The sequence below is a fragment of the Temnothorax longispinosus genome, chromosome 6 (genome assembly GCF_030848805.1).
Source record: "Temnothorax longispinosus isolate EJ_2023e chromosome 6, Tlon_JGU_v1, whole genome shotgun sequence".
In the NCBI taxonomy this organism is placed as follows: Eukaryota; Metazoa; Arthropoda; class Insecta; order Hymenoptera; family Formicidae; genus Temnothorax; species Temnothorax longispinosus.
Window position 1 is genome coordinate 2,245,670 of NC_092363.1, and position 23,889 is coordinate 2,269,558.

Sequence of the window (23,889 nt, forward strand, 5' to 3'; positions counted from 1 at the left end):
TTTAAACTCTTCTATCAGAAAGAGAGAGAAAGAAATGGCGAGTGAAGGGAGGCAGAGGGGGAGAAGAGAGAGAAAGGGAGAGAGAGAAAGAGAGAGAAGAGTCATCTAGAAGCAGATTCATCTTAATCAACAAATTATTATATATAGAAAACATGACGCTAAAACATGACTAAGCTATAATATTTATGAACTAATAAATACAGAAATAAATTTATTTGGTAGAAATAATTTCTTCTGAAGTTTGCAACGTGTAAATTTTCTCGTCACAAAAAAATGTTTTCAGAAAATAAATGTTAAAGTAATTAATGGCAAGTATATATATAAAAAAATAAAGATATGTAATGTGATACTTTACATTTATTGACATGCAAATTCTCGTGAGTGGGGACTAAACAGCGGAAAAAGGACAATGCATATCGTTAATTCGTCGATATAAACGATCCACTTGATTGAGCAAGCAAGCTCATCTTCGTGAGAGATAACACCGGGCCGGGCACGATAGGTCGCGACAAAAGTTAACGAGATGGTGTTAATTAAATCCCGCACGGTCGATCGCGAGTGGGAAAATTTGACAATGGATGCGCCTACACGTTCTCGTTGGCGCATAGGATATACATATATGTATATACATATACATTATACATATATATACATATATACATATATATATACATATATATATATATACATACATTACACACATTACATGTACATACATATAGATATACAATATACGTCAGCTTGTCTATGCATCGACGCGCTACCACGACGGATCGGTCGGTGGGCACGGCCGGTGGTCGAACTCCGATGAATCGATGACCGCTTTTAGTAATGATGTGTACATGGCAGGCCATCCTCTCCCGATGGAACGCCGCGCCGGGGTCAACGCAGGACGCCGCGGCCGCACCGGAGGATCGTATGTAGTGGCAACCGGAGTTTGCCGAGGGGGACTTATTACGTCCCTGGAATTACCATATAAATTATCGCGTGATGAACCCGCCGGAGTGCGAAACCGTGCACGCTCCAGCCTTTGTCGAGGTTTCGGTTATGGTTAATCGGCCACGCCGTTTAATTGACATTCTGCACCGCAAAATGCCACGGAGGCCGTCGCGCCGTTGCCGTGCAATTTTCTTCATCGTGCTATCTATTCGATCCGGGAGGGGATGAATGACGGCCGCGTTTAGATCAATTTTAGCCAAGTGCTGGGATTTTCGCGTAATCTCAAATCTTCTTCGGGACTACAGTATTTGTCGCGAATAAATAACAAATAACATTTCGTTATCGGTTTTTGAAAAACAAGAGATTGCTTAAGAAGTACACAATAAAAAGGTATTATTAAAAGACATGTGGGTCCTTCTTATTCGCGGCTCAGGAGATAAGAATATTTAAACAGGGATTAATAAACGAAGAGGCTGTCTATTATTCATCTCTAATTCACCAGTAATTAATAATAGATAATCTCTTCGTTCATTATGGAAGAACGTTTGTTACGTTAAATGCACCGGTAATATTGTCTATTCAAAATACTGTATTTCATATAATTCTGTGTATCTTGGATTACGTACGGCGTACGGCAAAGCGCCGAGAAACGCACACACCGAACACAAAGTAAATTTATGCCTGTGCATGCAGTATGCTTTATGTAAATTATAAACACAGCGACACATGTGCTATAATTAATATGTATTCAAATTTCTATCGCCAAAGTCGACGAGTGCCTCACGGGCGTTTCGGAAACGTTCCTCAGATTAAAGCTGTATAATTATCCGGGGCGGCGCGATGATATCGGAGGCAGTAGCGATGGCGGTCCAGCGACGGGGAGCTGGGTGAGTGTAATATTTAAGGGGCTGCGCCTTCTTGACGAGCAATTGGGGTTCACGCACATCCCGATGAATATGCAAAAGTCTTTCTCAAATCATATCTGGCTACACAGGTCACCGGTCTATGTTTCATGCATTCAGATGCCCTTCTTACATTCCTAAAAGGTACCGTGGCGGACTTGAACAATGTCGTCTAATGTTACCTTCATTAGATGCCGTTTAAAAACCCTGTCCACATTTCTCGTGAAATTCCCGCCGGGACGTGGTATGCAAATCCCACTCAATTCGCACGAACACGGGGAAACTCTTAAAGCCTTTTATAGTATGCCTTCTCTAAGACTGAATTCGTGGTCTGAAAGTCGGAGTGCCACTATATTCTCAAGCGTAGGTATTACGAGACGACTTTTCGCGCGGGTTATACATATACGTGTGGCTGAGGATTTTTAACCCCTTCTAAGAGGTTACGACACGCGCAGACTGATTTATATTTACGGAGTTACGAATATCGCGGGTGTGCTACCGAGTAGGGTGAAATCTGACGTGCGTTTCGCGTTTCCCCCCGTGCGAACAAAGTTTTCGTTTATTTAATACGATAAACGATGCGGGTAAAAACCAAGCACTGCATACTTTCGTCTATTTTCACAAGAACAATTTGGTATTGTCGTTGAGAAATGACGGAAAAACTTTCGCGTTTACGTTGACTTATTATTACACAAGTGGAGACGGAGAATTCTTTCTTGGCAATAATAAACACGTGCGACATGCCTCAATATTAAGAACTTCTACCCTAATGCTTGTCCTATATCTGACGTCGGATGCAGCCAACGAATTTTCCCGAGATTGCACCGCGTTCCCTCATAAGATTATGATTTTTGGCACCAACTTTGCCTTACTCGCTGGAACATCTCCGCAACAATCTTATTAACCATGATAACTAACAATACGTGATAAGAGAAAGACTTTACGTAACGTTTAACCTTTTCGTGCAAGCTTTCCCTATTATCTTTATCACACAAAACTTTTCCAAATTTAATTATATTTAATTTTATATTAAGACGATTTTATTTTTGCCTAATGTTTTTACGAAGAAGTAAAATCTTCTTTTCGTTAATTACTGAAAGATTAAAATTAATCATTAGGTTAATATATCTTTAAAAAAAACAGTTCACCTTTTCTTTCTCCGAAAGTTTTTATATTAAATTTTTTATGTTAAAAACGGCAGTGTGTGATAATGGCAAAGTCATACTTGCAGTCAGCAAATCTCCGACAGCCCTCTTCGCGAAGCACTTTATATCGTACAGACCCATTATATTATCAGTTACGTGTTATAAGTTATAGCAATAAGAGCTCCCTACGGCTGTATGGTCTACTTTATGTCTACGATCCCTTGTAAAAATTTTCTATTAAAACGACGAAATGCCGTTCGCAACCGTGAAATAGACAGTACAGTGTGTAATATTGGAGGAGGTATACAATGCTACATTATCTATTTTTTCCACCATGGAATTTTTCCTCTGTTACGACGGCATGAAAAAACTACACCTTGAACGTTACTATAATCACGCACATAAATTGAAAATTATTCCTTGATCGTTTATTCGTGAAACTAATTTCAAAACGGGCTTGTTCAAGACTATCGCTGAAGTGATATAACTATAATCGATCATATCGAGATTAAATGGTGTAAAAATTTTTACACAGTTCATAAAACGTCCTAAAAAGACGTCTAACAAAAATTAAATATTTATATAATAACGAGTGTGAAATTTAAAATACGTAATAAAATATATAACCACAAGGCCAACAATTTTCAGACCATGATTTTGTATTTCCTTCGATTAATATAATAAAATAAATTTAATAAATAACCGAAATATATAGTTATCATTGTTATATTTTCAAAACTATGGAATTTTATTAATTATTTGTTTTGATATTCTGGTTCGTTCTTCTGTTGTTTATTGGTTAATAGGTAAAATAAAATTTGTTGCGCAGGAACAAGCCAATATCCAAGTCAGATAAAGAGAACAGGATGTGAACGTCAAATTGATACAATAAAATTGATATAAAGTATCACTTCACGCTATCACACATTCAAATTGTTTTAGTGCTGCTTAGTTAAGAGAGAGAGAATTGGGGTTATGAAAAATATCAGTCAATAATATGAAATCACGAAGATTGACAGACGATCGTCCCTTAACGTTCCTCTCGCTTTGCTCGGAAAGAGGCACTCGACTGCGCTTGCGGGTTCTTCGTTAACTCGACTCGCACCACGGAAGATTTCCGATTCACTTACGGTTTGACAAGTCGCCCACATTCTCGACACACTTACGCGAACGAAGGAGGCGAGGATGCGAAGGGCCGACAAAACAAAACATCGTAAAGTGCCCTCGTGTGTAGAGGATGCGACCTGTTAGCTACTATTGAGGCAAGTGAGAAAAGTGGCTGTGAGAGATGCACGGCGAGATGCATAAGGGGGCGCACCTCCCAAGTACGGTTTATCCCCCGCCCGGCTTTGCGACGCATTGAGATTTATTAACGTGACGCCCGACACCGCAGGATGTCTCCCCATAAATTTCACGGTTGCAAATTTCTGGGAATTCACGCCGATATGCTCGTGGTTATATGAACCGTCTCGTTTAACTCCCCTCTCCCCCTCCCCCCTTCCCTACGATTTTGAATTATGGCTGGATATAGCTCGTCATTCTGTAACGCGGTTTCCTCTACAGTATTTGAATATTATGACGATTGCCGAATTATTTTTAAAAACGTGTGCACGAAAGCGTTGTTTATCAAATACGAATCATAAATTTATGACGTATACATTACAACCATTATTGTACTTTTACAAAATCGATCTGGCATAGCTTGTGTGTGTGTGTTTGCCACGTATACAGAATTTAATTTACTTCCATCTCATTCAATTTTCATATAATATTTGCCGAGCAAATTCCCTGACCAATTCTATCGGATACAGCCATCGGTAAACGGCCGTATTTATTTTCTTTTATTGAAACGGGATCGTGTGCGCTTCATGAGATTGTTTTTGCTATATTCACATTTATATCACGTTTGGAAGTCCACAATTATTACGTATCATTAATCGTGCAAATATGATCGACGAGCTATCTTTGCGTGCCGACAATGACAATGGATTAGCATTAAATCCGTTCTTCGAATACGTGACCGAAAACGTAACACGGCCATCCCATTTGTGATACCAGACCTAAACTGAAATTTCATAGTCCAAGGAACAGTGAGAGATCTTAAGACATCACTGTTCGGTTCTCCCTCGGAGCATCAATCAGCGGTTCCTGCAATCAAGGGAGAGCAACAGCGAGCGAGGACGTCTCCATGGGAATTTCGAGAGGCATCCACCACTCAATTATCTCCCACCATACACATTCAAGATCTTATCGATCTACAGAGGTCTCTATTTGAAGGAGGGTCAACAAGAAAATTCTACGAAAATCTAAGGTCGCTTACTGCTACTATTGCAACGACTGCATAACGAATATAAAATATTTATTAACATTAATAGTGGGTCTTTATCAATTATATCATCAGAATCAGAAAACGAATTTAAGAAATATAATAAATTTACTTCGAATAGTTGGTAATTAATCGAGACATGTAAAATATGTTACATATGTAACGTTTTCGCTTTGCTCTCGTCTACCAAGTAAGTCCAAAAACTTTTTAACGCTTTGTTACTCGAGATATTATTGAAACCAGAGAAGAACGTTATCTCCTTTACATATTAGGGCTGATAATGTATATTATTAATATATTCTATATCCCAGACATAAACAAACCTGTCAGCATCCAAGCTAGAATTATCTGCATTGAATATCAACAAATATCGAGTATGCAATTCGATTTCGTTCGGCCCTGAATGATTCCGAGTAACGGCCGTGAATGCCTAATGAGTCGCTGTTGTTCGACGTTGACGTACCATCGACGCTCCACGTAATGGCATCATTATTATTCCACGCAACAATTTTCGTGTTATGTTTGACTCGCCATTTGGCATTCTCATACAAATCTTAAGATTTTCTCTGCGACGTGCAGACAGACGCTATTAAAAGCAGGATTTAGTATGCCTCTCTTGTACATTGTAATTGCTTCGAACACGGAATTGACTTCAATATCTCTTAAAAATCTACCTCAAATCATAAAAGAGATATTTCCTATATGCAAATAATAAAATTTACAAGGAAAGCTTTTTGTAAGACTTATTATGTGCTCCGATCGTTGTATAAATTATCAATCACTTGTTACAGATGCTGCAGTGATGGACAGCGAGGGCACATTGGGCCGCGGCCATGCAAATGGGGGCCGTGGGCTGCGCCGTCAGCGGTCCCTGGAATGGAGAGAACGGCGCGGTTATGGAGCCAGTGCCCAATCCAGTAGCGATGATGAAGATAACGCACGTCACGCAGTGGGGCCCGTATCGAGTTCATCCGTTGCAAGAGGCGCTCGTAGCCCCGGTCAGGTCTTTGCCTCCATTTTGGCGCAACAGTATGGCAGTAAGTTTCATTTTTTATTGTATAAGCTCTTTCTATACAAAAAGCTTAGCAAAACACCCCCATCGTATTAAAAAAAAAAAAAAGAGATACTTATTGTTAGATAACTTCTTCGTTATTTGTGTTTAAAAATACTTCTTAATTTGTTGATTTTAAATTTACGTTGCCTTCAACATAAAGTAGCGTATATACTAACGAATAAACTAACAAGAAAACAGAAACTTGCTGATGTGCATTGCATTTATATTCGGTGCATGTTGTAAATCTGCGATACAATCCCATGTTTGTTATATTCAACGAAACGATACTCGTGTATATTTGCAATCGTCCGAATCTATACCAAAAAAACGTGATTCTGCCAATAATCATTGTCTCGTTGTTGATTTTTTTCATCGATATCTACTTTTAATTTACAGTTGATCCTGTTTTCATGGACGAATCCAATGACGATATATAATATTATAATATTTATTCGATATAATGATTTTTCGATCGAGAGATGCAACTTTAGAGTATTTTGACACGCTTTATAACTTGTTTTGCTACAGTAAAGTATCTTCATTTAACGCTTAACAATATTCATATATAAACATAAAATGTGTTATTAAATCATACATGTAATTAATTTCATGACAAATACAATATTATACAGATTATAGATACAGATTTCTATTGAATATTAATAACAATTGATATCTTTATAAAAGATATCACAGGATAATAAACAAAAATCTTTAGCAAAATAATAACCTTGTTACATAAAGGCGATCTCAGTATTTTAGTAAATACTCTCTCGTTCTGGTAACTCCATTAACCTATATGTTCAATTTTGAATTGAAAGAGTCTTAACACAGGAAAAATCTCTAAACTTAATAAGAATCGCGTCCCTGAATAAAAACTGCGGGAATTTAATGTCAGATTTTGCGCACAAATGCATGCAACGTGTAAATATAACAAGGAACGTTATCAACTATCCCATTATTAAGTCCAATTGCGTGTCGTGACTTTCGCAACTGCTTTAATTGCGGTGCGTCAGACTAAAGTTGCTTCTTTTTCCTCTATTTGATCTGGTATACCAATAACCAAGTTTTACGTGCCTCGTTCATCATATTCCATCAAACACCCAGGAGCTCGCCCATTCAGTCCGCTTCCCTTAATCTCGCCTCGGCTTTCCACCAAACGCGTAGATTAAAGGATTTACGAAATTAGTTTTACTTCCTCGCGTCGTCTACAAGCACTGCCGGATATTACGTTCGAAGACCAAAATCAAGATTGCCGCGCGCGCCAGCAACCTCCTTCTAATATAATACCTAATATAATGGGTGTGAGCACTTTGAAAAGTAAATGAAGCTTAATTCACGAATAATAATTTTCATAGACGCATGCACTATGTACAGAAAGCAACGCGCGTTACGTCTCGAAGCTGTCTCGTACAATTGATCGCATCAATATAAATACACTTTTAAAAAACACACTCTAGCTCTAACGACGGCACAACGAAGTGGGTCGGAAAGAATAATGCAATAAGTCCGGATAAGTTGTCTCATATGGTATTCCGTTATCTGCTCCCCTAATATCTACTTCATCATCTCCCTCGTCGTTTCTCCATTCCCATGTTTCATCGATTCGTCTTGAGGTTGAACAAAGTAGGGGACGTTGCGCGCATCGACGATAGGGACGAACTCAATTAATAGCGATAGTCCGGTTTATACTATATTTCTTGGTTGCGGTATCAAGCGAGAGAGAAAGAGAGAGAGTGAGGGAGAGTCTAGCAGTCCACCTCACGTCTGTCTGCATTTGTTCCAATTCACTTGCTGCCGATTACCGCGCAGCCTCTCCGCATTGATCCCACGTCGTCCTACCCCATTTTCATCCCTATTCTCCCATTTCCTCTGCCCCGTATCTGCGCCCGACCCCTTCTCTCTCGAGCCCATCTACCACTCGACTCGGTGGGTACAGCGCAGTGTCACGTAACCGCACTCGAAATGTATCGAAAGAGGCGATGTACCGACAACGTAATGACTCGCCTTTACTAGCCCGCAGCTTCTCCTGTTTGTCCCATTCCGTTTCCGCATACCATCCTCTCGTTCGCCTATTTGATACGCACTTTATTGTGAATCGATATTATATAGTTTTCCGCGACGATGCAATCTCCAATGTTGTCCATTCTTGAAAGAATGGTCGCGTGGTCACGTTTCAAATCTCGTCGTTAATTAATCTATTTTTGTCCGTTAGTAACATTTGTCATAATTAATGATGGAAGAGCAATCAAAAGGTTTATTCGTTATGTTGTTATATAACTCAGCGCCGCACGATAGATTTTAATCCGAGTTTTAATGACAATGTGTTGTCGATAATGAACTATTGCGGAAAGAGTCACGCTCAAAAAATCAAACATCACAACAAAACAGTAAGTTAATAGTTCCAATACATATTTTCTAAAATCACACTCACACTTTATCTTTCTTGTGGATACTCCCTAACAGGGATATATGTGTCACGACATTATCATCTCTATGATATAATAAAAAGAGATCTCCTCCTTTCCCATGCCTTCTTAACTCGGATCAAAATACCTATTATAGCTCTTCGTCAGATGCGAAGGAAAGTACCGTCTCTTTATTAATGGTATCCGATGTGTCACGTTACAAGAGGGCCCAAGCGCGTCGATATGGATGGCAGCTCTTAATCTCCGTCCGCACAGTCATCAATATATTGATGTCCAGTCGTAGGGTCTGTCTCCAGGTTAGTCTGGACCGAGCCGGCCTAGACATTATATTGCCAGTTCATTACACCAGCAACGGTTCATATCACGCTTTACTACCTTCCGGAAAATGTTGTCCCCCGAAATGGCGATGTGTGCAGAAATCTCGCGTATACGATGACACCGTATAACGGCGCTACGTGTATTATCCCCAAGAGATTATATAAATTGGTAATTTGGTACGGCGAAATAAATACAATGGCAGTCTACGGGATTATTACGCGAATGCCCGCCTATCTGTTTATCGGGCCGTTTCATTCGCGTTAATCAAATATACGTTTATACGTTATTAAATATATGGATATTGATACATTGATTCATATGTATCTATTGTTCCATATTTCGAACTGCCTTTTCTCCTCCCCTCTCCCTCCCTCCCCCTCTCCGGGATAAATTCCATAATCGATACATTGCGTAATCGATCAAAAGCGACGCGTGCGTTACTGTCGTTTATAAGCCGACGCAGCGTAAATCTCGAGGTTGCAATCACGTGGAGTCACATCATCGATTTATATTTATGTCAAATATTTACAGAACACTGTACTACACATCGTTACGTTTCGCGGATATAGCGGCTGGTCGAGAGAGAGTGTCATGACCGAAATGAATAAAACAAATTCAGAGATATCATAGCAAAGTGTGTTCTTAGTATTAATGGGGGCGGTAACGAGAACTAAAAGCCGACTGCTTTCCCAGCTAAGACTCGAGATCTTCTAACCGCGCTCGAGCTCTCCATCTGGCCTCCGAGCATTTTCAAGTTACTACATACCACGGACTCTTAGCTACCCGATGTATTCTCAAGGATTTCAGAAGATGAGGTTAAGCCATGGATAAATTTTTAATGGTCAGATGGAAGTTTCAGTGAAGTAATCGTATGGTACACGCGAGATATATCGGATAGAAGGATTAGTTTGGAATTCGAATTTTTGAAAATAATCAAGTCATTATAGTTCGAGGATGACGAAATCTTGAAAAAAAAAAAAAGAACTCGTAGTTTGCTGCGACGGACGAAAAATGTAATGTTATTTTTGTACATTATATGATAAAATAGATTAATAAGTTTTGAGCATCTAAGTTTTGAAAGCATTTTCTCAGATATTTTGAATAAAAAACAAATTGAAACAGAATTGATTTGATAGTATACTGCTAATTTTCCCCGAGTTGCTATCTTTACGCGAATGTTATTAGAAGTTTTAGGTATGTGAACAAAGATTATATAATGGAATCCTTATTCGAGTGTAACGGCATATATGTGGGAGTTGGAAACTCTAAGACACTAACGTACGGGATTAGATATCTGGAGTTCTCGTAGCGGGCCCAGAAAATGGGTTAAAGCAACAATCATTAGAACGTAATGCGAAAGTTTCGTCGAGAAAGAAAGCAACGGTCTACCGTTTCCACTTATTCTATCACGTCAGAAACTTACACACTAGCGAGCGTCGTAGCTATCAGAAGGAATGAATAATTCGAAGATGTCGGATCGCATGATCGAAATTCACATGTCTGGGAATCGTTTTGAACGTCAAATTACGAGGGGGTGGGATGGCGCTCTCTTCGAGCGATCGCTTGAATAATTACGTTACAGAGAGTCAATCCATTTAAATCACTCTATTGCCGACAAATGGTTCATTAAAATGCAGCGGATCGAATTCCTGTCGCACCAATTGCGTAACGTAGCGCGCGCGTGAATATTCTGATAAATTCTAATAAATCTTGTCTCGATGAACCTACTGCCGACGGTTGAGAAGGGTCGCTAACGCGTTTGTAGACAACGTAAATTTGCATTAACAAAATTACTTTGCATCGCAAAGTATATTTGATGTAAGTTTGCAATCATTAATACTCAAAAGTTTATTTTGAAGATTTATATATCTTCGACCATTCTAAAAATCATTACTTAATTTATTTAAAACTAGAAAACCGAATCGATATAATACTTCTACAAAGATATCTTTTATACATATATATTTGATTTTTATTTACGAACAAAATTTCAGCTTATTTGTGTGTCTAAGCATCAAAATTTAAGCTTATTAAGATTATGCATGTTGTTAAAATATATACAGTTCTCAAACTTTGTTTGTTACATAAATTATGTTTTTAAACCAGACTTGTAATTTATTTTTTTTTAATATTTTATTTTTCTAAGTATATATCGCAGTATAATTAAAATCGTAGCGGTTTTATGTTATAAAATCGTATCTATGTAAAATAATTATAATGTACAATGTAAATATAATATATAATTTGATACTGTGTACCAAATGTTAACGTCACGTGACCAGGGATTCGGTAATATTCGCATAATATAGAACCAAGATTGAAGAGGTATGTAAGGTAGGCCTACATGACCATAAGTACCAGGATACGGGCTTGTGTGCTTGACTGAATGTTCTCGCTCTATATCCTATATCAGGCGGCGCCGCAACATAGTCCAGCACGCTGTGCCAGTACATATGTACATGTATACATAACCAATAAATTTTCGTACAAATCCTTCCCCTACTTCCTAATCTCCTATCACGCAATAATGGTACCTGTTGTCCCGTCTTTAACACCGCCGTCATGTTAGGTGTGTAATTATAACTCATAACGCGCTAATACTCGATTATTCGCGCAAAAACAACGTCTATTTAAAATATTTGCTCAGCATCAATATTCAGTAATACTAATGTCACTTATCGATCCACCACGGAAGACGAAGTAGTGCAAGTCAACGTTTAGCCATACTAGCATGCATTCAAGAGAGAAATGGAAAACTTTTAATATTCTCATAATCATATCAATGAATAAAAACGATAAAGGGGTGCTATATGAATCGTTGTTATTTTTTTAGAAATTTTCATTTCTCAATAAATCATCAAATATTCATAGTAACGTACGTTAGTCTTGAAATATTAAAATTGTGTGAATATTATCCGGTATATGAAATTATAACTATGTAAAATATAATCCCAGTAATGATAGTAACGTTACGTTTGGCCATTGCCATTGCTGTTGACGCAACAGCCAAATTACTAACTACACATAAATTACGAACTGGATACGTATCTCCTCTTACCAACTCCTTTTCCTCCTATGCTGCAACGCTTGATCATAGAGCTCGTTTCAGGATTACGTACCGACGGGCGACCCTGCCGTAAATATCACTCTCGTTTTACGTTAGATGCGACTTCTCATCGGCAAAATAAACATGCCGGAGGTAAAGTTATCTTAACGAGAGAATCATGCCCCTTGATCTACTGAAAATGATGTTTCCTGGTGCTTATTATTACTGCGTAATCAAGCTTTTTATTCAGATGCGATAGAAATGCGATATACGCGCATATATGTGCTATGTACACATTTGGAGTTATCGGTTTTTTTTTGCAAATTATTGTTTTTATCGATCGTTGTAAATTGCTGTTGCGCGTACATAATTGCCCGATCGTACTTTTCTGATGAAATAACAATTAGAAAGGAAAACGGTATACTTTCTGAGAAGATAATTATCTCGATATTGCATTTGCTGCATACGAGATTTGACATTTACAGAACGGTTGCTAAAGTAACTAATAATTTAGCTATTGACACAGTATGATAGTACAATAATGAATATCTAACAGTATCGCGTATTTGATTACAAGAGAAACCGAGATTGAGTGTCAAACAGCGCTGCAAGCGATTAATAATGGCTAACGATCTATATATGTGATTTAATGAAACGCGTTATTACGTTTCGGGACTCAATGCAAATATCTGGATGTCTATCCGAAAATCGACCGATACCATGTGCGTTCGCAAAGCTGCAGAGCGAGAAATGCAATATGACCACTCAATATCTAAAATTGCTTATATGCCTCGCAAATGTAAAATTGTATATTCCGTAACTGTCCTACCAATAGTGTCATTAAGCGCAAATCGAACATCGGCTGTATGTCCTAAAGCTTTTCGGTTGATTATCTAAACTAAACGATCGTCGATTACGCGTGAACGACGTGCGCGTGAAGACTAGCGGGTTTCAAAGTTTCGCAGAGCAGACCAGTTCGCCACTCTGTCGCACTTACCCGATACTAGCGGATAAATGTCGCCGATGAAGAAAAGAAAAAGAAAAAAAGGGTGGGAAACAAGCGTGGTACCCGATACTGGGTTTCTCATTATTTTAAGTGACTTCAGAGGCAAGCCCAGCGTATATATATGCGTACCATATATCACCACTTGCCACTCAGCCCTGCAGTATCGTATAATCGAGTTGTCAGGCAAACTACCCCTTACGGAGAATGGGTCTACTATCGTTGTCGCCGCCGCAGACGCCACCGACGCCATAGTAGTCGCCTAATGCACGCGTTATTACGTTACGCGCATTTAAAACTCCCCTCCTATTAGCAGTTTGCCATCCTCTGTCGTCTGGATCGAATCCGTGGAAGACAGCGGTGCACAAGAGAGAGAGAGAGAGAGAGAGAGAGAGAGAGAGAGAGAGAGAGAAAGAGAGAGAAAAGTGACGCGCGCAGGTGTAACTTAATTGTGTCGCGTGGTGGGATTTAATGCTAGGAAAGCTGTTGTGGATCGTTCATAGTGGTGTATTTGTGATTTTGTAATATCTTCGTATGACAATTACACTAATGACGTTAATGACATAAACTTTACTTTTCCTAACTGTCACTTTACATTAAATCACAGTGAGAGAGAAAGAGAGAGAGAGAGAGAGAGAGAGAGAGAGAAAGAAATATTTTTCTCTCTTGAGAACGTTCGCTAATATATCATATAATCTACTTTAAATTAATATTATACTTTCAATATCAATGTATTATACACACACAACACAAATATACTATATAATTGTTGGAGTAGTGAATCGATATCAACGTGAGGATTATCTAGACCGTTGCTACGCATTAATCAAGATATTCAATTATAACGATACGCGTTCTACGTGCGGGCAAATTGTTTCCAGATGCAAATCTATACCGATATCGTCTGCCGCATTGTCGTCCCCTATTATTCGCGAGTCGGTTTGTCACTTATAGCCACCGTGCCCACTTCTGCCGTCGCATACCTCACCAGAAGCAGCACTCCTATTATTGCTCGCTTTGATGTCGGAACAGTCCTTCGAAATACTGAATTAATTCCTGAAAGGAAACGCATTGCGTCGGGGCGCTCAACTACCGACGCAACTGTCGTTATTTAAGGCGAACAATTATATCGAGATAATTTTACGACGTTTAACGTGCATTACCGCCATCCAAATGGATTCGGAGCGGAGTGTAACTCACGAGTATCGAGCAAACGTTATGTGATATCGAAATACTCGAGTATGTCTGCGCTACTATCTCGTTGGTATCGTTGCGCTGGAAAAAAAGAAAAAGAGATATAAATCGCTTCCTAGAACGAGAACACTCCAGAGGCCCGAGAAATCCGAGCGAAAAGCCGATAAACCATGCTGGTTTTAATGAACTTTCATTTTTCCGCGCGAACCTTTGGGAATACAAGAATAACAATTTTATTTTCACGTAAAAGAGACGGCAGGATCGAGTTGGAACGTCGCTATTTATTACTTTCGTTTTAAATCTATTTGTACATTCATAAAGAAACCGAGAAATATGGTTTAATTAAGATTTAATTCATAAATTATATAAAGATTGAAAGCTAATAACATATTATTAGATAAATGTCAGATTTTTATGTATTAGTACAAATACAATTAATATCCTTTACGACTTTTTTAAAATCTATACTATAACTTTCGTATCATTTAAGCACCGATTTTACTCCGTACGCGTGCATGTAAATTAATTTCATTCAAGTGTTACCTGTAAGCTATATGCTTGTGCATCTCATATTACAGCAGAATGTTTGTTCGCGAAGGAAAGCAACGATTACACGATCTGCTCGGTGAGCATCGACAAAATATTGTATACTGCAACCGACCTTCACATTGGAATAATAACAACGCGAACCGCACATCCATATTCGTTTTGCGGAATAAGGGCTGAGCCTACCTAGCGTAACTCGTGCGCGGGGTCACTTAATAATGCAGATGGAGAATGCCCCTAGTCCCGGAACACCATGTGTAAGTCATGATTAATATTTCAGTTGTCGACCAAGAGGTTGAGGCGAGGGAGGACGGCGGGGAGAAGCAGTCTAAGGGCGGGGGGGATGTCCGGAGTATGAGGGTACCGACGGAAGGACTGACCATTGCAAAAGCGTAGGAGGTGCGCGAAGGTTTCGTTGTCCGGTGCGTTGTTAATTATTCGCAAAGGAAATTAATGCGCTCCTTGCAATAATTTACACCGACCGCGGAATGAATGGTGGCCAGACGGAATTATTCACGCTTCGTGGATCATAATTTCGGGCGTAAGGTTTTAACGTCTCGCGTGGAGATAACCAAGATGTCGACGGCTATTACTAATGCCTCTAAAAGGAGCTCCGCTATATACCTACTTACTTTATCTACCTGACATAAGGAAAACGTGTGCGCAATGCAATGGGAGTTCTTGAGATTAGTATAGATTTATAGAATGTACATATCGGATTCACGGTGAGACGTGCTCTCATGTCGCTCATAAAATTATTAGATACTTTAAGCTAATATATATTCGATTCAGACCACCTCATATGTAGGTATATCTGCTTTTTGTCGAAATTTCCATTAATATGTCACTTCTTTCTCGCGTACTTATCGGATATTTTATTATATATTTAGATTTAGACAAAAGAGGATTTTAATCAAATTTCGAGATTTAATGTATTTAAATGTCAAAATTGAGATCTAATTTTACTCGCTCGAAGTGGTTCTTACTAGCTAACGATGTCACTTAAAATCCGGTCAATAAAAAATCCCATTTAGACTAAAAATACTGATGATTGACGTTAAATTTTCCGTTAGAAGTATTCAAATGTATCCTAATTAAATGCAAGATTTTTAATATGGGTGACATTTAACATATGCGTAAAATATTGGCTAAGATGAGTTAAGTCAGTATTAATATATCATATCAAAAGTACATATAATGTACAGCTGAAATAAAAATCAATATCTTAGAACAAGACCAGCTTATGTCATTCTGTGGAAATAAAGAATAAATGTCTCATATTTTTCGTATACGTTTCAATATTTCCTTTTCATTCTTTCATCTGCGGAATAACATATTTAATATCTTGAAGCCAGGGAGTAGTCCTGTGGCTTCAAGATATTAAAATAACTCTCTATTATTACGGTGGCGTAATGAACACCTCGTGCAACGTCTCTAGAAAATTTTAGGAAATTTTACATAACAAAATGTCAAAGCAGAACATTAAGCTAGACTTTGTAGCAAAAAGCGGTAGACCGCAAGTAGTTGGGGTCGTAATGAATTTACCGCGGTCGCTCTTTAACAATGCGCATCTCACTATCGCGCTGCTGTTTCGCCGCTAACGATAACCTGGTAAAATACGTTCTGGGCTCAGCGCTTCCGCAGCGTAGTGCTCGAGGCTTAGATTTTCTAATCTATTTGACACATTACTTGCTATCAGAGAACTTGAGATTATATGAAAATGAAGCAATATTACGTACGCATTTAATGCGTACATAAATGAGTGTAAATGCAAATTCTTACCATTTTTTAAATCATTCTTTTAATATTCATTAATTTTTTAAAATTAGAAAATTATTCTCTCTATACTGTTCTATTTGACGCTAAAAATTATCATACTTAAGTGTATAACTTTTAATGTATAACTTTTAACATTAGTTACTGCGTAGTAATCGATCAACCAATCGGGCAAATCGAACAATCAATTTTGAAAGTAGATTTAAGAGAATCGCAGAAAGAAATATATTTTCATGCATGATAATATCGGATATTATAAATAAATATTGAATGAATTCATATATAAAAGCATCATGAATAGTGTGCATTTATTTTCCGTGGAAAATATATTTGCTCGAATCAATAATTTAACGTTGTACTCATGGCAATTACAATATTACTATCGCGGTTTTGCCTCTTTAATCTCGATGTTGATTTCGCTATGTTATACCGATTCACAATTATATATAACTAATTTATAATTAATTAATTGCAATTTTAACAAAAATATTAGGTGTGTTAATGTGTTTGTGTAATCTCTTGAGAGACATACTTAATTCGTTATATTGCTAACATTGCACATTGTCGACCATACCTCAACAAACATTTGTTTATGTAACTTCTGTAGTATAAAAAAATACATATTTGTTATTATTGGATCATTACAGTCTTTTTCTTATGTGAATTATAATCCTTGTTTACGTTAAAGCGGACTATTTTGTTTTCTATAAAATACCGGTAGAAAAAGAAGAAATGAGGAAGGAGCGCGTAGAGGGAAACTGATGGAAAGTTTGAAGCTAGGGGATCTTCTATCGATGGTATGCTATTTCGCGCCAACGTCGTCAATAACGGAAGATATCGATATGTAATTCCTAGTTTCAAGGATGATGAGAAAAGTTCTCGTGCCGTTCATAAAATATATAACGGATGTACTATTCATTACTGTTGAAGGGGGACTCAACGGTAGTAGCCGGTAGTATAATAGCACGAGAAAAACAAAACATTAAGTGGATGGGAATACTGTAGCGAACGTTGAACTTCGAACCCTTCGAACCCTTCGTCGTCGACTACAATTCTGTTTTTTTATAAGCAATGTGAGAAACGAAGCGGGCGATATTAAACTTCGGCATTCTTTTACAAGCGATTGAGAGAAAAGTTTCGTAGCTATAATATACATTTATTATTGCCAGACACAATCACTGAACAATCCAACTATTATGAATATTATCTTAATCCAATTTGGTCTAATTAAAATATAATTTACATTCACTAATTTAATAAATTAATGAACTCAGAGTTTAATTTCGAATCTCTAACTAGAATGTAATTTCTGTCGTTTTTTTCGCGTATAATTAATTACTGAATGTATTCAATTATTACATAATTTATACGCTTGGTGCTAATATACTAATTAGAAAAGAAAATCGACAAAATTACCTAATAAATATTCTATAAAATGGTCATCAATGGAATGGAAATGCGTGTAACACATGAAAAATAAAATTTCAACCGCAGATACTAAATGCATTTAATCGTATCTTTTTGCCGAAGATTCAAAAAATTGCATACACTTCTCGATCGCCCCATGCAAGTTTTCAGACAAATACACTGAGTTTCTTCTTTACTAATGTTCGTAACATAGACCTTTCTTTGATAATATGCAGACAGAATCGACTACTGCCTTTATTTTTCTTCGTCTGAATGAAATAACATTGTTCCATATGAAAATTGTATTATACACTATTTTTGTCATAATTTATACCTTTTCTCTTTCTATATTTTTTGTATTTTATAAAATCATACAAATTTTAGTATAAGGTACTATACAGATAACAAATACCTTAAATAATTCACGTTTTGATAAATTTCAATCATTTGTTATAGTCCAATTTAGAATTTGCATACCAAGAATTTTATATTTGAAAATTTTCAGTGATTGCAATCGTTTTTCCGACATTCCACATGTCCATTTCTCTGTCTCTTTTTCCGTTATACTGGCAATGTTGCCAGTGACAGCGGTTGTATTTGACCAAATGTTTAATTTTTTTAGACTACATGAACCCAAAATGACGTATTAAATTTTATGTGTTAACATTGTGCGTATCATTTTACACTGTAAGCGTCAGTCGAAATTGCTACTACGATAAAACGTGCCTTTTTTATGAAATATCATTGCGTTAACTGTGTTACATGCGTTATACGACAATGGAAGTTTTAACGGTCGTTTAACAACCGTCATATTGAAAATATTTCTAACGCGGTAAAAATGTCAAGTATTTGCAAACGTATATTTATTACCTGTAATAATTGTAACTAAAAAATAAAAAAAAATTTTTTTAATTGCTTATATATGTCTTTGTAATAGTTAATACATTTTTTAAAACTATTATTCTGACATATAAATGTGATTATGTGAGACACTAAATTTCGATTTTACAAGCAGAGAAAATAATCTTCATTACTGTGGCTTCGTTGGTCGTATTTAAAATTACGTGATTTTATAAGAAAAAGGAAATACATTTTACGATCGATAGATGTTATTAAAATTCCATAGAAACTTACAAAACTATTTTAAATATTAATGGTTTTTAAATATTTCAAATGTTTAAACATTTTTTAAAATATTTTAAATGTTATTATTTATCTATACGGATACAAGTGCTCAGATATCTCACAGTAACTTCTTTTAATATAATACTTTCTATTCTTAAATATATAACATATACGCTCCAACTATCTCTATAAGATAGTAAATATTCCTTAAATCCCAAACATCCCAAACACATAATAACGTCGCATAACACCACGATCGATGCGAAACGTGCGCACGATGTCGAATGCACGCGAGACAAGTAATATCATTATGATAACTTCTACCACATTGTATTTCATCATTAGTATCCTACATCGCGCTGTTGTTGTAACGGAAAATTGTTCGCATTAACGAAAGCTCGAAATATTCCGCGAAAGGGACACGCTGTCGTAGGCGGAATGGAAAGCACAGCGGGTATGTCTCATTAGCAGGCATCGTTATTTTCTCAAACGGAGCATCGGCTTATTATGAGCCGTCGTAATTGTATGTACAACGTCTCGTCTCGTCTCGTCTCTCCTCCCTTCCTCCCCCGAAGGGTACGCGGGCGCTTTAGGCTTTCTATCAAAGAGCTTGCAGTTTAAGAAGCGGAAGGAAGAGGCGATGGAAGGCATGGAAGCAGTCGGAGAGTGGCCCTTTCAACGGAGACACTTTGCACCTGTTGAAGGTACAGCCACTCCTCGATCTTGCCGAACCCTCCCACTCAAAGTGACTCCAACCTCTGGCAGTTACTAGAAAAACGCTGGCGAATTCCCTCCTAGCGCCCGATTTCGTTTCGTTGACATCTCGGAAATTGGTTTTCGATATGAGCCGCGACGTAGGTATCCCATTGTTCCTTGTGCGTGCGACAGCTGCTCGAAAATGCATCTCGCATCCCCTTATTGTGTTTTTTTCTTTCCTTCTTTGACACGTGTACAGCTTTCGCAACAGTACACGTTTCATGCGCGTTTGAAAAGTTCGGTAAAAGGAGCCTAAATTATAATCAGGAGTCGAGAAAGAAATTCCACGTTCAACTCAAATATTCATTCGTCATCGGGGAATACTCGAATTCAAAACACAAAAGCAAAATTGCAATGCTGTTGCAAATGGAAATGATATTCAATATTTGTGTCAACGTTATTTGCAGTTGTCACAAACATCTGTTGCATTCTTGCAAAGACTGCATATTGCAACTACCTTGTTCGTTTCCATATTCGAACCATGCAGTTTTGTGATGACTGAAATTGGCCACAAAAATAAAATATGTTAATGAATAATTATTAAATTTTTTTGTATGGGGAATTATTTCTCCCCCGATTTCGATCTCGCATATATTCTAGCAATACAGAGTTACCGTGAAATGCAGTATCTCACGGATATCCCGTACTTGTATTTTAACGCAATGCAAAATTATTAGAGGGGAACGCTTTGGAAAAGCGCGTATTAACTACGGGCCGCAACGCAGCGTCGTTCACAAGCAAAATTTTGAAGAAAATTAACGCGCTCCGCCCCGAAGTAGCGTCGTCTACCGTGTCCAGGTGTACACGGGCCGTTGCGCGGAGCTTGCGAAAGCAGCCGGGGGCTAACTCTTCCGCAAGCTCGGTCGAGTCTACGAGCCGTGTCGGTGCTACCGCTCCGCGCCGCGTCGTGCCAGGGCGAAGTGCATTCGATGTTCGCAGTTCGCTGCCATGGCAACAATCCCCTACAAACAAAATGCATCGTGTGCACACGACATGCCACGGTTCTCCTTGTCGCGTCGGGTGCCCACCCGCCGTGCGTTTAGTCGCCACGGAAGGAACCGTTGCCGGGGTGAAGAAATGCCACCGGACAGGACGAGACACGACTGTAAATTCCGAGCGTGGCAAGTGTCGGAGGGGACGGCGCGCGGCGGCCCCGTGTGCTTTGCGAGATAAATCGTCCGGCTAGCTCGTGCACTCGCACGGCTGCCGGGAGTGTCGAAAGGGGGACACCGGTGAGCACGCGATCGGCGCCGATGATTAACGGTCGATTAAAGATAAGCGCCGACTGTTCGTTTTGCTACGTCGACATGCCGGCGAGATGTTGTTACGTGGTTAACGCTTTCGCGATCGATACGGTCGATGCGTACATTGTTGCGCGAGTTTATCGATGAATTTTAAACATCGAATTTCTGCTTAAACGTAACGCCGATGTAATAATAATTACTAGCTCATATTATTGCGAACTAACAATTATTAGTTTCATGAAGACTGCAACCCTGTAATTCTATTTAGATCGCGTATATATAAATTGTAAGTAAAGATTGCAGATCATATATTTATGTTTTAGCAGCTTGGATCGTATTTGTCGATTTTAAATAAAAGCAAAACAAACAGGATATCGGTTTTTGTAATACACTTACTTTTGTAATAAACACGCAATATCGTTTCAATACTTGTCAGTATCTCGACATAACGAACGAGAAATAAAACGAAATAGCGTCTCGTAATCACAGACATTTGTCGCGCTGGTCCAAAAGCGACATAGCAACCGACCGATAAAGAAACGAAACCTTTCTATCCTCTTAAACGTCACGGCGACGTTTTCGAATCCATATACGGATTAGAAAATCCAATATAGAAAGGAGGAGCGCCACGAGAGCGTAGCGGAACCGCACGAGCGGGAGGGTGACCGAGGTCGCGCCGAAGGGAAATGGGTAGAAGAGAAGAGGAAAGGTCGGAGGAGGAAGAGACGTGGGGTTAGTGAAGAGTGAGGAGGCGAGAGGGGGAGAGAGAGAGAGAGGGAGGGAGGGTGAAGAGGGCATAACACAATTACATGTGGGGTTGATGCCGAGCTCGCTCTCCGTACGGCATAGCGGCGGGATGAGGGTCGGGAACCACGCGGAGGGGTGCCCCAACGTTGGGTGGCAAGATTGAATATGAAAGTTTAATGCGAGCAATATCAGCGCCACTGCCCCGGCCCTCGGCTACTCACTCTCAGACGTCTCGCCTATCAGGATGCCCATCTTGGCTGTATCTCTCTTTATATCGCGAGTGCGCTCACACCGGCGGCGGTGGCGCGGCGGCGGCAGCGGCTTCGAGCGGGAAAGAGGCAGAGACGGCGAAGAGCACTTCGAATCTTTGATGTCCCGAGGTAACCCGCAGATCGCCTCGAGCTTGTTCCACGTACGCGCGTAAATTCCTAACCGATTTGAAAAACTGATTTGTCAATCCGCAGCCGCGCGTCGCTTTCGACAAGGGCGTCCATTTCGATGCAAACAACGTTTAGAACACAACGCGCAGCGCGAGAACGTAATTAGCACCTCGTTGGCTCTCCTCTAGACCCGAATATCGGTTATTTTCAACGCGCGAGAAATGATAGAACACACACACACACACACACACACAAAGAAGCCTACGATATTGTCAATTATATATTCGATTTCCTTTTGCACTCAATCTACAAGTCGCTAAATATCACGATTGTATATTTATTATACAATCTGAATTATTTTTACGTTATATCAGTTGACAAGCTGTCACATATTAATCAATATCGTACGCAATCTCGTAATCTTTTATTTCACAAAACTATCTCCGAATTCTTTTCCCGTCCTAATCAAAAGAGCGGTATAAACGTATTGTAAAACAGTTAGCAATCGTCTAGCCTTTAATACTTTCGCATGAAAAAGGATAATTATCAATTAAAAACTTACTTTTGTGTAAAGATATCCTGCTTGTGGATGGGATTCACGAGCTCGCTAAGGCGTTTAGTGACTATGCCTTCGGCTATTTGTAAAACTTTCCTCATTAATTACCGACAAGATTCGATTTCGTCCCCTCTCTCCCGTACCAATCTCCCATCCCAACCTTTTCTCACTATGGTTTTGCCCCTTTGTCCGCCATAGCGAAACGAAGTTTAATAGTGAATTAGAACGTGCGTTCCTGCAACCGGCAATTATGTGCCAATTAATAAGCCGAACGCGATATCGCCGAGTCATATTTTTAGTAAAAAAAAACATATATATACAAGAAATTTTATACTACAATGAGAAAAACATTGGAGATAGTTTCTGTATTTAAATTGTAAGTAATTCCACGATAACATTTTATCACTGACGAAAGATTGACTAAAAGTCACAACCTTCAATTCCCACGCGCGGAAATGTCACAGAAAAATTCCTTCCTCAGCTAACTATGTCGCCCCACTTTATCCTTTCAGCGTCACCTCAGCACATCCGCGAGTATATCCCTCCGTCAAAGAAATAACTCCCGGTACACCTTGTACGTGTCAACGTGGTTAAAAATACAGACGTACCTATATACGCATGCGGTCGCACATCGCGCGCGAAGGCACACCGACATACCGACATTTCTTACGGCAGAAAGTTCCCTCTAGCCCATGCTCCTTATGTTCCACTATCGCACGCCGAATGCAAGCCTCCCTCGGAACGGCACTGCTTTAGTGACAAGCGCCTTTAAGAGTTTAGACATGCGTCAACTTAAGCAAATGCAGATCAGAGCAACGACGCGCGACGAAGTGCTCGGAACTGACAGAGAGCTGGCGGAAATGTTGACTGACGATAGAGGCAAAGCAAGATAGTTGGTAACATCAGGGGGAGATCTCTAAAACGGAATGATGGTTACATCACGGAAAGCCCCAAGCCCCACTTCGAGATAGGCGAAGACGTAATATACGTTTATAT

The 23,889-nt window shown here is 38.9% G+C and overlaps 2 protein-coding genes across 6 annotated transcripts in view; one reads left to right on the plus strand and one right to left on the minus strand.

Moving 5' to 3' along the window:
• Positions 1 to 23,889, plus strand: part of Ten-a (tenascin accessory) — a 561,949-nt gene that overhangs the window by 256,622 nt on the left and 281,438 nt on the right. For all 4 annotated transcript variants that reach the window (XM_071780078.1, XM_071780079.1, XM_071780081.1 and 1 more), the window contains exon 4: positions 6,104 to 6,349. In XM_071780078.1, the coding sequence (XP_071636179.1) occupies positions 6,104 to 6,349 (246 nt within the window). The remainder of the gene's footprint in view (positions 1 to 6,103; positions 6,350 to 23,889) is intronic.
• LOC139814095 (uncharacterized) overlaps positions 1 to 23,889 on the minus strand; it is a 248,087-nt gene that overhangs the window by 154,597 nt on the left and 69,601 nt on the right. The gene's annotated exons all lie outside the window — the stretch shown is intronic.